Source organism: Drosophila guanche, unplaced genomic scaffold (genome assembly GCF_900245975.1).
Source record: "Drosophila guanche unplaced genomic scaffold, DGUA_6, whole genome shotgun sequence".
NCBI classification, from domain to species: Eukaryota; Metazoa; Arthropoda; class Insecta; order Diptera; family Drosophilidae; genus Drosophila; species Drosophila guanche.
The window spans coordinates 8,802,676-8,818,099 of record NW_022995744.1 but is presented as its reverse complement, the minus strand read 5'-3'; the positions used below and the strand labels follow the sequence as shown (position 1 = coordinate 8,818,099).

The following is a 15,424-nucleotide window of genomic DNA, read 5'->3' as shown; positions in this document are numbered from 1 at the left end:
GGAATGCATTTTTGGAGACCATCATCATCGGCGTCGTCAGAAGTAGCAGCGGCAGCAGCAGCTCCTGGAGTGCACACTAAATTGCACTTTAATTGCACTTTAGAGCACCAGAGAGAGAGATCCAGTCGGGGAAAACTTTTGTTTTCTTGGACGGCCATTGTCTGAATGGGCATTGGGTCTGCTGATGCCGCTGGCAGACAGGAAATTGGTAATCATCATAAATAAGTGATTCAAATTAATTAAATTCCACTTTTTGGGACAAAGTTCTTTTCACGCGTGAGCAGAGGTCATTGAAAGTTTGGGAATAGACGGCAAGACGTAGAAGAACCCCATTGAAAATAAACTCGAAAGCGCACAAAGAAGATCAATTATGAATCATATTTTTAGGAATGTTAAATGTCTTTGAGTTTTGTACAATAATTTTATTGAAACCCATGGAAAAATCTTAGGATCTCCTATAAAAATATGCCTAAAAGGATCAAATTTCTAGTATTTGTAGCGTTCAAGAAAGTTGCACTTGGTCCAGTTCCAGCTTCTCCTCCATTGCGGCCACCCGATTGCCATTGTGCTTGAGGCCCCGTAGCCACTTGACGTAGTCCTCGGGTATGCCCGTCTCCTGAGCACCCTTGACCAGCACCTTGAGGTATGTCTGCGAGGGCTGTCGATTCAGGGGAATACCTGCTGGCGGAACGCTCTGCCCGTGCACCTCCATGAGCGGCTGGTTGGTCAGGTGATAGGCACGGCAGATGATGTCCGTGTTGCTGGTCAGCGAGAGAACTGGCACACTGATCGGAATGTACACGCCATCGGGCACACTCTCCTGGCTGTGGAGAGTAGAGAAAAGTGAACTTCTGTAGAGTGTTTCTGTGCCTGCTTGGCTTACTCATCTAAATCCTTCAGATTGCACATGTCGATCTCCCATATGGCGCCATAGACATGAGCTCCAGCTGTGGGCACAATCGTGGCAGGGGCGCCCAGCCAGTTCTTGGATCCTGTGTGAAAGTCCAAGCGGTAGTTCTGTGTCCGGAATATTGGTTATATTTTTTTGTTTAACAGTTATTTCTACAATGAGCTCCCCGATTACCTCTAGTCTTCCAGCTCCGATTCTCTTGGCAGTGGGATTCTGTATGTGAATGCGGCGTGCCAGCATGTTGCTGCCGAAACCGAAATAATAGAATTTACAGGCCATGGCCAATGGGGGGGGGGGGAGTAGTACTGGAAGGGGAGGGTGCTGTAAGAAAAGGGGTTTTATTTTGTAATTGATTTGTTTATTCATTTAATATAGATAGGAATTCGGCTATTGGAATGAGTCTAGCATCGGAAGCCTTCGGTTAATTCTTAGTTGTTGGCAATATAAAAAGTAATTTGGTCAAGTCTGGTTTTATTTTCTAGTTATGCTAGGCCAATGTACTTATTCGGAAATGATTAATCTATTGGCTTACAGATCTCGAGACCATTTGGAACACAATTAAAATTTCTGTGGGTTTTTATTTAATTTTTATATTAGTGTCTTATGTCTAGAGTCCGCTTCTGTCCTTTGAATTTAGATATTTTGTATCTATATAATGGTGTATATATATATTATATTTGGAATTAATATCTTTTATTGTAGCTCGTTAATATTTTGATTCATTAAAGTCATTTCGTCCAGTGGGTTTGTTGGTTCTGAACTTGACTAATACAGAAAAAGCTTTGACCATTTGCCGATTTCAAACATCTACACAATATATCACTAGTAAAAAGCGCATCAGCTGTCAGCCAGCTGTTCGAAAAGCTTTATTTTTGCATTTTGTAGTGTTTATTTGTTAATTGCAAAGTCGCATGTTTATTTACTGTTTTTTATGTATTTTAATGTTTCTTTTACTAAATTTTGTCCCCATGTTTACTATTTCTGATAGCACTTCACGTCACGCACATTTTATAAAATAAAACTCAACGAATGGGTTTTGTTTACACCGCCGCCACGCACCGCACCACACTGCTGGGAACAAACTGGCTGAAAATAAGATAAGTAGAGACGGACACGGCAGCTGATAGATAAGAAGGAAACTGTTCCCAGTCGGGTGCTTGTCTTGGCTAATGTATGGGAACAGCGCATCAGCGCTTGGGCTTGCTTCGTTTAACAAGCGTGGTGGCGCCACTGTGGCATGTAGGGAACGCGTCGCAGTGGTGCCTTAAATGAAACTTAATGATATTTCCTACTACTATTAATATGATTAATTCTTGAATTTTATTGGTTACTTTTGCAGTTGTGAGACTTTAAACAGTAGCTATAGGGATGCCCATATGTAAATATTTCCCTGCATCCTTCCCTCTTATGGCAGCACAACATCCTGCAGTTCAAGCTTCTCCTCCAGACTGCTTTCCACCCTGCCATTGTGTTTGATGGAGCGCAGTCTAATGACATATTCTTCGGGTATGGAACTCTCGATGGCTCCCTTGATCAAGCACTGCAGATAGGTCTTTGATGGCTGCCGCCCCTGGGGCACTTGATCGGGCAGCATATCGTAGATATTCGTCTCCGGCTGGTGGGTTTTGGTCAGCATATAGGCTCGTGCCGGGGTGGCAGATTCCTCATCCCGGAGCTTTACGTACACAGTGAGTGCCTCATAGATGCCTAGATGTACGCCCTCCTGGCTGCAAAGGCAATAAAGGTTATGACACCCCTCTAATATTTCCTTCCTGATCTACTTACTTGTCTATGTCATCCAGATTGCTGACATCGATCTCCCAGAGAGTGCCCCACGTGTGTTCGCCCGGCGTTGGTACGATTGTGGCCACAGCTCCCCTCCAGCGTGGTCCCTCACGCGCAAAGTCCAAGCGATAGTCGGCCAGTAGGGCTGCCCCGATCCTCTGTGCTGTGGGGTTTTGTATGTGTATACGCTGGGCCAGCATATTGCTACCGAATCCAAAGTAGAAGAATTTGCTGCCATGAACCTCTGGCAGCGCCTCCACACTGCCATTCCCCGGGATGATGCTGATGCTATTGGTGGCTTCCAAGTTATAACCATTGGATATCCGGAGTGCTGTCAGCAGACAGAGCACCGAATTGAACAATCTTGGTTGGTTGTTCATTGAAATTTCAGATCTATCTGCTTGCCTGCCTGCTGGCTCAATGGCTACTAAGCTCTGATCAAACGTTCTTTTTTTTGGTCAGCTTTTTTCTATGATTTTCTTGGGCTACTTTTATTTAGATTGTGCTTTAGATTGTGACTTAGATTGTGCCTTACTACGACGAGCACTCTTTGTGCATTATAATCGGCGCTTAAACAAGTTTATTTCTAGTTTTGCTTGAATTTGTTCTTGCTTTTATAGCACCAACCACAACCCTTTCCTACCCTGCCTTGGCCAGTATGTTCAGTACAGATGTTTTTTGTATATTTGTTCGTAATAAATAAGAGCATCTGGACATCGCTTCTAGCTCTTTGCCTCTGTCGGAGAAGAGCAACTAATCTTGAGATTTCCTCTCGCTTTTGCTGCTTATTGTGCTCTAATCGGAATGAACTTGAACTAAGTTTTGTTTGAATATTTCAATGGGATATACTGCATATCAGTACTTACAACCCCGAACGTCTCTGACTGTCTGCCAGCCTAGAATTTGTATAATATTCTGCTGATAATCAGCAACATTTGAAGAACGGAAATCCCTAGCAAAAGCGCTATAAGAGGTACTGCTGTGTTGATAATTCCCTACCCGTTCAGCTTGCTTGATGCTTTGCCAATTTTATCACAAAAAGAAATTGTCAATAATCGAAATGGAACCCAAAATAACGGGAACAACGGGCAACCGGGGCCCTGAAAACCGATTCGTTTGGCATTCGATTTCAATATTTGGTGACTGAAACACCAAAGGGATGGGGGATGAGGGAATGGAAACTGAAATGGGTTTGGATTGTGTGTGTGTTTATTTGGTTAGCCGCAGTGACAGGCATTTGCTCTCTGCGCTCGCAAATATTTGCAATGATATTCGCGATTTTATTGTGCAATTTGTTGCATGTTTCCGATGGATGTTTGTGTGGCTTGTGGCGACAACCCATAACCAGGCCAGATCCGCACAGAACAGAGACCGGGACAGAGCTGGTCAGAGACAGGCGACACGAGTGGAATATGTTAAGAGGGTCACAGGATACGTCCTGTCTGACAGGAGGCTAAACTTTGTGGTGATTTATGGATTGAAGGCGGGCAACCATTATTTCGAGAGCTTTGCCCGGTAATCTGTAATGATTTTGCAAATTACAAGCATCAGAAAGGGTTCCAAAAAAAACCCAATTAAAGCTTCGGAGATTTACTATTACCATTCCTTAGGTGGCTGAATTTTTTGTAAACATTTCCAATTTGAAAGTACAAATATTTTGCTTAGATTTTTGCACAATTTCTGCCCAACAACCACTCGAGTTTGTCACTTAACTTGGTTGATTTATGGCACTGCCTTGCCGCAAATCATTCAATTGAGAGAGAGAGAGAGCCTACCATCATTTTGTGGCTCGAAATGGAAAGCCAAGTCTGTGACATAAATATTCATACATGTGTAGCCCACTTTCCAAGTGGGAGTGTGCGAGTGTCCTGCCCTGTCATTGTCGTCGTATCTTGGTTGAGTTTCACGCAGACATGAGCACATAAGCAGCAGCCACAGAGGATCCCAGAGAGCATAGTCATCATCGTCATCCGTGCTATTATCAGCAACATTCAATGCAAATAATGAAGGCAGAGCTTTGGGCATGTACATATGTACATATTTATACATACATATTTATGTTGTGTGTCGCATGTGTGGCAAATGCCAGCTGAAATCATCATTTGTTTTCACCTGATGCTAGTTTTTGGCATGTAAATATCGCACATCAAATGTCTTTGGTTACTTTTAGAGCGCTCTTACCCTGCCCTTCTCGATTCATTCACACACTCACATATCTGTGCATAGATATAGATCCTGAAGGCAGCCATATGATAAATGGATTTTCCGCTTCCACGAACTTTGAATGTTGTCGCACACAGCACACAGCACGCAGCAGCATCCAACAGCCAGCACTTGGCTGCCTCTGGTTTCTGCCTCCTGCCTTTCCCTCGTTTGCTGTTCTCATTTAAAGTTTCTCGCGTAAAAGTTTTGCCTGATTTTGTATGCATATGTGTATGTATGTACTGTGTATGTATTTATGTACATAAATGTATGTTATGTATTGGCATATCTGAATATCTGTAGATACAACTGGTGTGCACAAGCATATTTTATGTGCTCGTCTCCTTTGTGTGTTCTCTGTGTCGCTTTTCCATAAGTTTGCTGATGGCACAGGCATGACGAATAACGGTCATTTCAGGAACGGATTTTGATTAACCCACATAAATACATATCAATTTCATGTGTGTTGTTTGTAGAATTATAAAATGCAGCAAATGTATTTTTCGAACCAATAAGTACAGTGAAACTTGTGCACATAATAGAAGGTGGCTTCAGACTACTTTAATATCCAAAAATTGCTGCAACAAGAATGGTATTTGTTCTTCTTAAACTTTGTTTTAACCATCTGAATACGAACTCAATTCTCCTCATTTGTTAGGTGACTGTCGTTGGATTAACAGAAAGTGCTGGCTTAAGCAAATTAAATAAATGATTAAATAAATTCAATAAAGCGTGAATCGATCAATTTAATTAAATGCCACCAGCGAGCAAATACCAAAATGAGTTTTTGCATTTAATGTTATTTGTGTGGCTTTGCTGTACAGTTTTTAATTAATTTTTAATGCTTTTGGCACAAAGCAAAAAACACAAAAAATCAAACAGACACTGGACGAATATCGGAAATAAATGCAGATTTATGAGCAGCCAAAGGATGTTTTTTGTGCTCAGCTTATGTACAATGTATGAATGTAGCTGGAAGTATCTATGAAATGGATTTCCGACAAGGCCTAACACGAGTCTGCCATTAAACTGATTGAGCCGCAAGCCAAAATACCCCCACAATACACATCCAGCGGCAGACGAAATTGCCAAGTAAACGGATTAAATTTCCGATTTTCAATAAGCAAAGCGAGTGAAAGAGGAGCGCAGACGTGTAGCACTTTCATGATGGCCATCGAATACTCTGCAATGTATATTATTCTATATACCTTTAAACTAGGGTATAAATATGAGAGGACTATCTGTCGTGGTTGTAACATTTCGTAATCAATTTAAGCGCTCCAAGAAATCAACAACGGAGATTCTTTGGCAAGTCACGTTGTTTGATTTCTGCTGACACACGGTATGCATGGGTGTCCCATTGACATGGGTGTCTTCTCTCTGTGTGTGTGTGTGTGTGTGTGTTTGCTGAGTTTTTTAAACTTTTTCGAAAGTGTGGAATGGTTGTCCAAATATTTGGCTTCAAAAATGTACCAAAAATGAAAGTATGAGACATGAGACTAAAAATACATTTCCTTGTGCCAAAATGCAAAAAAGAGTGGAGGCAGGTGTTTTTGGTGTTTGAAAACTCGAAAATCAACCAACTTTTACATTATTCTTTTCCTCCTTCTTCATACTCGCGTGTATGGGGCACAAATATTACCCATACGCAGTGTGCTCACCTGCACATAATCATGGCGCTCTCATGGCTCTCATTTCGCTCGAGGGTCTGCTACATTATTAGACTCGTTGGCCAACAACAACAACAAAGTGATAAACAGCGCTCGACAGAGCAACATCAGAGAGTCAATTACCATCGCATAGCAGTCAATTGGGAGGGCAGGGAGTCAGTCGATGGCCGTCTGACAAGCTCGTTACAATTTATGTTTTGTTTGTTTGGTCTGCCATGGTGCACGGGGGAGAGGCCACTTGCATGACGCACTAATTTGTGGCAGCTTGAAGTGTGTCCTGCTGCATGCTCCACTCTGCTGCTGTCACAATCGCTGTCAATGTTTGGACATTTGTCGATGGCCATAAAACAGAAGTTTAAATATTAGATCGCGCCCGTTGATGGCCGGACAGCGCAGCCCTCTAGGTGTGTTCTACACGTACATGAAAGGGAAATTTGTTGAAATAAATGTATGGACACATCCGCTCGAGTGCACAGTCCATTTAATTCAAAAACAAAAACCACAACAAGCAATGTTCCACAAATTGTAATTGAAATTTAATCGAAAGCAAATACGGGTATAAACGATTTCTCGTGCACAACAGCAAATATTCCCCAAACTGCTGCTGTACCAAAAAATAATCGACCTAAAAACTATCCCACAGCGCACATTTTTTGTTGTTTGATTCGCAAAGAGCAAACGAAAAAAAAACCCTTTATTGACTGTCAAAAGATTGACCAAAGATAATAGTAAATATTTGTCATACAAATGTGTGTGTCGAGCGAGGTGGAGGCCAGAGTTCACAAAGAAAAATAACAGAAACATCAGGTTAAATAGTAAAACTGAAGTGAACTTTGTTTTGGTCTCTGCGTGAACACATTTCTTAGAACTCGTTGCGGAAACTCGTTTCTTGGAAAAGCTTTGTTTTCCTCCGTGCCCGTGTATGCGGCAATCGTTTGTGTGGCATTTTCAGAGCCCGCATTCAACCTCAATGAAATTGCCTGCAAGGAGCAAGCTCTAATTTGCATTATGGGGTGGGTGCAGATATAGCAGCCTCCCACACAGCAACAACAGCAGGAGCAGGAGCAGGAGCAGGAGCAGTTGCAACAGCAACATCCATCGGCAGCAGTTGCAGCATCATCGGCTTGTCGGCTCTGTGAGCTCTACATGTTGATGTTGGCTTGACTTGACTGCAGCCGCTGTGGTTGCTGCTGCCTGCAAATTTAATAAGCCATAAAATGTTGTGGCAGGTCGCGGTACCTAGACGCCGTCGTCGTCTTCTCTGGAATCTCTGCTTGTTCAGGGCTAATTAATTAACAAGCAGGGAAAACAGACTGCAAGTTACTAAGGAAACTGTTTACTGTCTTTGGCATTGTACCTAACGACATGTAGAAATTTGGTGTACACATTCTTTCTTTGTAAGTAGAAAGAAGTCTTCGCTTTCGGCAAGTGCACAAACTTATATTATTTTTGCCACTAAAGATTTAGCATTCATGGGACTGAATATGCTTTTTGTAAGCCTAGAAAATTTGGTTTGCCAATTGCTATGCCTGATTCGACTTGGTTGAGCTCTTTACTCTCCCTCATCTATAACTTGATATTCATAGGGAAGAACTCTCCGTACTTTACTTTACTCTCTATTCATCTGACAAAAAACACACAACACACAGCTTGGAATATACAGATGATCTGCTTTGACTTTTACTGTCTTTGCCTGTGCATTTTACGCGACATTTTTGTTCGACATTTCGCTACCAGGGTAAACAAACGTTTCGAGCATAGTTGTAGTAGCGGCCAGTTCCGCAGGCGATATCCTTTGAGGTGGGTGGTCGCACGGGTATGTCTGCTTGAGCAACAATTGCCAGAGTAAGAGCCAGTAAGAGCCCCAGGCTGCCTTGTACGAAGTTCATCTCTGCTGTTGGTTGTTCTGTAAACGCTGTTGGATCTGAATCGGCTTTTTATAGTTGCAAGCCGTGGAGAAACCCTGAAATTGGAGTATGCCAATTGATACGCCATAATCAGGCTTCTCGCTGCTTGGCTACTCATTTTGGGTTAGAAAACCTGCAGAATATTAAAAAGTATGTCCTGTTCCCCCCCTCTCTTTGTTTGAGAGGATGTCCTCATCCTGTGCAGAGTCAGTCTCCTATTTTTTGTTTGGCACAAATCCACGCTGACTCATTACACGGCTGCCCGGAGCCGTTGCGGTTCTGGCTCTTCCGTTTACATGGGCACATAATTACACGCCATGGTCGCTCTTTCCTGTGTACCATTATGTGTTCCCTGCTCCCGGCTGGTGCACTTTCTTCTTCCCATTTTGGCCATGAAAACTTAAACTTTAAGCTTAACTTTTTGCCCAAGTGAATAACATTTGTTCAGGCTGAAGAAGTTTGGCAGCGCATCGCACCGTGGGGAACTTTTAGGGCTCCACCGCTTGAAATTCAATTAATTACGCGGCTCGCTGGCTGTCCCGGCCTGGCCTGGCCTGGCTACACGGGCGCGGAAGTAAACGGAAGTTAGTGCTTTATTTCGGCACGTGATAAATTAATTAAAGCCAAAGCCAAAGCGGTTTCTGAAAATGTTTGCATACATTGGCATTGGCATTGCCATTGCTGCCAGGTGGCCAAAGAGCTGCCTAAAAAGAGGGGGGAGGAGGGGCAGGAGGCTGTTGGGAGTTGCGCCTATCGAAACGTGGAATGGCCTTGGCAGCCGGCAGTTAGAAACAACTTAATTACGCAACGCACGGCAGCTAATTGAGTTCGGAGCATAGCGAAAAATAAAACGCCATTTTCATAGTAATCGAGGTGGAGTTTTCCGCTCTTCCGACACCAATTACACGCTACTTTCATGGCCCAGCAGGGGGGGGGGGGTTCACATTGGTGCAACCAAAAAGGGTAGCAAAGAGTGGAAGATTTCCTCCGGTAGATTTCAACACACTGTGTGGCAGCCTTTGAGTGTGTTTTGTGGCTAAAAATTGTTCCACAATTGCAGGAATTTTATTGGTCAAATCAATGGTCTTTAAGGTTGACCCAGACCTTGACTCGGAATTGGCACTCGAACAGAGGAGAGTCGAACCGCAGCGAGCCTGCAGCACTCATGACAGCTCAATTTACTTGGCACGGCTGTCTTCGGTCCGCTCGGCTCTGCTCTGCTCTCCCAATAATTATAAGCAGTCTGCACCGACTTGGCTGTAATCTCTGTATTAATCTCAGTTTCAGGCCACGACACACAAAGAGGGTTTTTGTTTTGGTTTTTGGCATTTGGCTTTTGGCTCAGTTTTCAATCTTTTTTTTTGCTCTGCCGTTCACTTGGTTTATTTCGCTGCGAATATTCGGGGCGGTGCTTTGTCTAATTTTCCACTTGACACGGAATATTATTAATTGGTCTAGACGCCAGAGCGAGACACAGCCGAAGACATAGCCCCAAAAATGGTTAATGAGCATTCAAAGTAAATCCCCCTACGCCTACCCTTCCCCCGCGTCATGCTTGCTCATTGCCAGAATTATTCATGGCAAAAGAACAATAACTTTAGTCGAACATGAGTTTTTGCGCGGGAATATGTTTAAATGAAATATTCAAATAAATATTTAAATTCAATTTAAATTAATTTTATTGTCTTTAATTTTGATTAATTGAATAAAAGCCTAGTTATCGCTGGGATTAAAGAAATGCTACATTTGTTGGCACATTTGTATCAGCTGCCATGTCTCTTCCTTCCAGAGACTCGACTCCCGACACGTGTCGGCAAAGTCAAGTTGTTTCCCCGCTTTCGGTTCACCGCGCAAAGCCATTGGCCAAGCACTTAATTAATAAACGAGCCCTTGCCACAGGCAAACCATTTTGCAGCCACCATAAACAAGTTGTCTGCCACGCGGCGTTGCAAGCGTTTACGTATGCCACTTTGGGTGGCTCTTTGGCGCCTCTGTCAGTTTGAGGGTGCTGAACCTACAGACTGCACCCATGTACATGGCTCGACAAGTGCAACAGCAGCAGGAGCATCAGGAGCATCAGGAGCATCAGGAGCAGCAGCTTGGGGCAGATGTCTCCTTATCCTTGTACTTTATTCCGTTCTCTGCCACCCCTCCATGGCCAACTGTCTGTCAATGTCAGTTCGGGAGCCACTTGACTTAAATTTCATTATAATAAAACTTCAGAAGCAAAATCCTGTGGCTGTGCCTCTGCCTGGGGACAGGGGTGCTGTAAGATTAAGTTTATATTTATCTCAGGGCTGTGTCAATATAGACAACATGTTCAAGGGTTAACCACATGACAGAAGCTTCGATTAAAGTAACATTTATATCTGATTTTGTTGTGAATGCTCCTCTACTTCTCGAATGTGGGGGCATCTGGAGAGCATTCACCTGCCGAACAGGCATTGTGGTTACCGTTTGCCGCTGCTTCAAGTATCCAGAGACAATTAAAAAGTTGCTGCCATCAAATTTAATGTTTAATTTTAGTGAACAACTTTCTGTAATTGTTATTGTTGTGTGGCTCCCGTGTGCTCTCCGGTGTGTCCTGTGTACCCTTTTGCTAATTTATGCCACGGCAAAGGACACGGGACAGGGGCAGTGTAGGAACGAATGCTGTGGCACATGTAGATACATGTTCGGGTGATTCCTAATTGCATTTCGCATTGGGCGAATTGTCCACAAAAAAGATCTACATAAAACGTGCTGCGGGTTGACGCAACTTTTGCCCAGCCGCCCTCCACTTTTAATGAGTTGAAGTTGCCGCAAATTTACGGTGCCACGTGAAGTGACATGTGGCAGGTGGCAGGCAGGCCTGGACTGGCCCTGCCACTGGCACTGGGTGTGACTAGGAGGTGTGACTCTTGTCTATGGCAGCAGAGTTTAGGCCACAAATTGGCTTCTGTGTGGTTGGCTTTGTTATGGGCAGTTGTCGCCGCTGCTCTATAAAATGGAATCATGGAGGGGGCCTTTAATATGTCCAGTTTTGGCTGCAAATTTAAGGGGAATTTAAAATGTGTTTTATTTTTTTGGACGCATAGAGTAACTCTCTGCACAGAAAAAAAATATTTTTTCATTGTGATATTTCTGTTGCTCTCTCGCATATTTAAGCCGCTTGTGCGAGCTTTTTTTTGGATCCATTTGTGGCAATTAAATTGGCTCCTAAACATTTCAATTTGCATGCACTTAACATGGGCCATTCGACTATTTATTAATTATTTTCAATTATTATTTAAAAGTTGCCGCCCGTCCGCGCTCCGCAAATGTTTGTCAGAACAGTTTCTCTGTCTCTGTAGTTTTCCCTGCCGTGGATAGGTCCTTCCTCCCCATCCGTTTAACAGCTATAATTGCAGGCAAAAAACTAATAAAGCCATGCCATGCCGAGTGGTTTCTCACAGTTGTGGGTTTTTAGTTTTGAACTGGGAGTTATGTCTCTCCCTCTCTGAGTTATTCTGTTGATTCAATAAAGCCAAAAGCTCATTAGCACTCAAACAACAAGCAACAGAAGCAGAGAAACAGCAGGGAAGCTTCCCTCTTCCGCTACAATATTCATGTTGTATTCTTTTTTTAGGTATTTATGTTGCAGATTTAATTCAAAAATGTTTACCTTTGGTTCGAGTGGGGAAATGTGCTGATGCCACGAGCTGAGTATCTGAGTGTCTCTGTGTGTGCTCCTTGAAAGTATCTCAGTGCCATCATCAAATATTTAGCCAGTCCATTCATTCATTTATTCTGCCAACGTTTTCCATAAGAAATAGTCGTATGTGTATGTGTTTTTGCTGTGTGTGTGTGCAGAAGAAAACTTTGTGTTATTTGCATTTGATTCCTCTAGTTATTGTTCCTGGTTCTGCCCCCACTTGAGCTCTCTCTCTCTCTCTCTGGAACACTTCAAGCATGTCCCCATCAGACATGGAACGAGCCAGCAATTTATCTCGATTCATATTTGCGGGCAGCCTTCAACTAATCGAAATCTGATATGGGACAGCCATGGCAGTTGCCAAGAATATTATCATCGAGCAGTCAAATCTTCAATCAGAAATATTTCAACATTCATTTGACAATGGAAATGAAATGAAAACCCCTCCGTCCGTCCGTCTCTGCCACATAAAATTTTCAATTACTCTGCACTCTCTTTGGGGTTTCTTGGACATGCCAATGTAAGTGGGTTTTACGTTACATTCCCCAAATTTTGTTGCATCAAGAAGATCCAAAGAGAAGCCTCAGTTTGTTCTAATTATTTATTAATTTACTCAAAAAGTAGAGTAACTTTGTACAGGTACATCTGGGATATAACGACTTAGGTATAGACATTTATTGATTGTCAGTGTTTCCAATGGAACATGGAGTACTTCATGAAGGTAATTTCGTTTTATGCAGCTCAATTATGTACGGATTCACTAAGTGAATCCAAAGCCAAATCAGCTTCTGTGCATCTACTGCCCAAAGTCAATTGCTAACCAAAGCAATCAAATGAATCTTCTGCCGGCGGCCTTTGGCACTTTGACGCCTTTACCCTTGCCCAGTCTCTCAGTTTCTTAGAGCCGTTCACGCACCTATTTTATAATTTTGAAAGTCTGGCAAATTCAATTAGTTCCACCTCAGTCGCAGTCTCAGTCACAGCCTCAGTCTCTGTTGTCCCTGCGCCTCAATCAATTTCCATTTGGTCTGATAACAATGGCAAAGTGTAGGTGGGGCAGGGACTGGTGCAGGACTCATTATGCTGTCAGCTTAATTATTATTTTGACATTGCCAGATGTACATTTAATTACGTGAAATATCTCCATCGAAACGATGCTCTCTTGAGCGAATCTCGGCGTGTCGCCCACTGAGATTGCCCTGCTTGACCCTTTGGGGCTCGAAAGTTCTTCCTTTAAATACAGTGACTGGACCGACTGGGCAGGAATTTCTTTTGGTTTATTTTACAGCACTTTTGTTATTGTAGAGTTGTGTTTACTTGGCGGCTTCTTTTGTGTGTTCCCTTTGATTTTGTTACACAATTTGTTGGAATTTCGTGTTGCCTTTTCGTTTGGCAGCTGTGCTGGCAAAGCCCCTTTGGGTGGTTATTTATTTTAGATCTCCATGACTCACGATGCTCAGTCACTGGAATGCCACAAACAACATGCAGGGAACAGTTCTCCTGAAACCGAACAAAAACTTTAAAACATTTTGTTTTAAAAAATGTAAGAGTGGCAAAGAGCATGCATTGAATCTGATAAAGGAATGTAATAAGCCAGGTTCTAGGAAGAATACAGTAATTTGCAGTTTACTGCAAGTACAAATGAATAAGTAAAATTGTTCCGTTTTTCAGAACTCAGATGAGTTCACAGTATCCACAGATTTCCGATTACCCAAAAATTTGTATAACAGTCAGCGAAAATCTCTCCAATTGAGTTTTCTACGGAAGCCTCTTCCTGCCTCCCTCCGCTTCGCTTCATAAACAGCACTTCTTCTATGGTACAGCGTGCAGCCAGTAAATTAAACATCAAAAGGCTTGACCGCAAAGAAAAACCAAAGAAAAGTCTTCACCTCCATCTCCACCTCCTCTAACTGTCCATTCATCTCGACAGTCATTTGTGGCTGGGACTGCTGCTGCTCCTGACATACATACAATAACATGAAACCGGCCCCTATCCGGATTCGTATCCGTATCCGTAGCCAAGCTGTCGGCTCGCGTCCGGCGCTGACTTTAGCCTCAATTTTAGCTTTGTCTGACGCTGGCTGGTACAATATCCGAGGCAACGAGAATGCTGGAACAACACCCCTCACTGTGTTTGGGGAGCAGTGGTAATGGGACTCTCCTCAGAGAATTATTTTCTTAATAGAAAAATTGTGTAGCATTTTCGTAGGAATTTAAAGTGGGAACAAAACATTGCTTCATTTCCCAAAGTTGATGTCACATTCCCTTCCAACATTCGCAGCAACCCCACCTTATGCTAGCATGCCTAAGGATATCCCCAGAACCAGGAGGAGGAATAACAAAAACAAAAACTTTAACAATATGTTAACCGATGCGGAAATATCACTTAGGAACAACCCGGACCTGAACAGCGTTGGACTTTCGTCTCGATTTGCTGTTCAGAATAAACCACCCGGCGAACAAGTACGAAAAAACATCCAATAAATGCGAAAATGACTGAGCCTTGGGCGGCAGCATTGGGGGATAGAAAAAGGCGGAAAGAATGTGTCAATAATGACTAATGGCCAAGCCGGAAAGTATGGCCCATCATCCTTGCTGGTCATTGGTCCCGTTTTGTCGGTCTCGGACGGTCTCGCCTTCTGCCCACTGACAATAGGGGATATCCATTTATTTTTGCATATTCTTCTTTAAAAATAAAATCTAACTCAATTTAAATGACGTTCCATATGTTTTTCTTATCTAAATTGGTTTTATTTTTTAGTTGTTCGCCCCCGACTCTGATGGAGCTGTATGGATCCTGGTAATCGTCTGCAACCGCTCAATAGTCACTAAACAAAGTGGGTTTTTCATGGAATGCCTCCAGTCGAAGAGGGTCGATGATACCATAGCAATCCTGGAAGGCCTGCCAATACTTTGAAGCCTTTCCATGGACTAGAATGTGGTAAGTGTTTTTGTGGGCTGCCTGTTATTTTATCTTCATTTGATTGTCTTTAATTACATTTCAGTATCAATATTAAATCGTGTGCGGTTGCAGCTGCGGCCCACATCCAGATATTACCCGAGTGCGGCAATCAAGAACGATAATGACTGGAGAGCTCTGCAGATCCGAAGGATAATCTTAATTATATTAGTATCATAGAGATAAAAGACAAATTCTAGTTAAAAGACCAGCTTTTAAAATTTAAATAAGCAGTATAAATAAATATTGAACTAAAATACAATACTTATCATGGCTGATCGACGGTTTTGAATTATCTTTTGGGGATTGGTTCTATTC

General features: G+C 42.8%; 2 protein-coding genes across 2 annotated transcripts; both read right to left on the bottom strand.

The window, feature by feature from the left end:
* Positions 1–380: 380 nt before the first annotated feature.
* LOC117579236 (gamma-glutamylcyclotransferase) lies at positions 381–1,975 on the bottom strand. Its single transcript, XM_034265016.1, has 4 exons — positions 1,916–1,975; positions 1,085–1,231; positions 884–1,017; positions 381–824 (listed from the first exon to the last, which is right to left on the bottom strand). Exons 2-4 carry the CDS (start codon positions 1,187–1,189, stop codon positions 503–505), a joined length of 561 nt encoding a protein of 186 aa, XP_034120907.1. The 5' UTR covers positions 1,190–1,231; positions 1,916–1,975; the 3' UTR covers positions 381–502.
* Positions 1,976–2,210: 235 nt separating this feature from the next.
* On the bottom strand, positions 2,211–3,130 carry LOC117579185 (gamma-glutamylcyclotransferase). Its single transcript, XM_034264954.1, has 2 exons — positions 2,696–3,130; positions 2,211–2,637 (listed from the first exon to the last, which is right to left on the bottom strand). The coding sequence occupies exons 1-2, from the start codon at positions 3,073–3,075 to the stop codon at positions 2,316–2,318; spliced, it is 702 nt and encodes a 233-aa protein (XP_034120845.1). The 5' UTR covers positions 3,076–3,130; the 3' UTR covers positions 2,211–2,315.
* Between the last annotated feature and the right edge of the window lie 12,294 nt (positions 3,131–15,424).

Coding starts and splice junctions, on each gene's coding strand:
- LOC117579236 (XM_034265016.1), bottom strand. CDS start 1,189: ATGGCCTGTAAATTCTATTATTTCGGTTTCGGCAGCAACATGCTGGCA. Junction 1,018..1,084: donor TCGGAGCTGGAAGACTAGAG/GTAATCGGGGAG, acceptor TTCCGGACACAG/AACTACCGCTTGGACTTTCA. Junction 825..883: donor AATCTGAAGGATTTAGATGA/GTAAGCCAAGCA, acceptor TACTCTCCACAG/CCAGGAGAGTGTGCCCGATG.
- LOC117579185 (XM_034264954.1), bottom strand. CDS start 3,075: ATGAACAACCAACCAAGATTGTTCAATTCGGTGCTCTGTCTGCTGACA. Junction 2,638..2,695: donor AATCTGGATGACATAGACAA/GTAAGTAGATCA, acceptor TTGCCTTTGCAG/CCAGGAGGGCGTACATCTAG.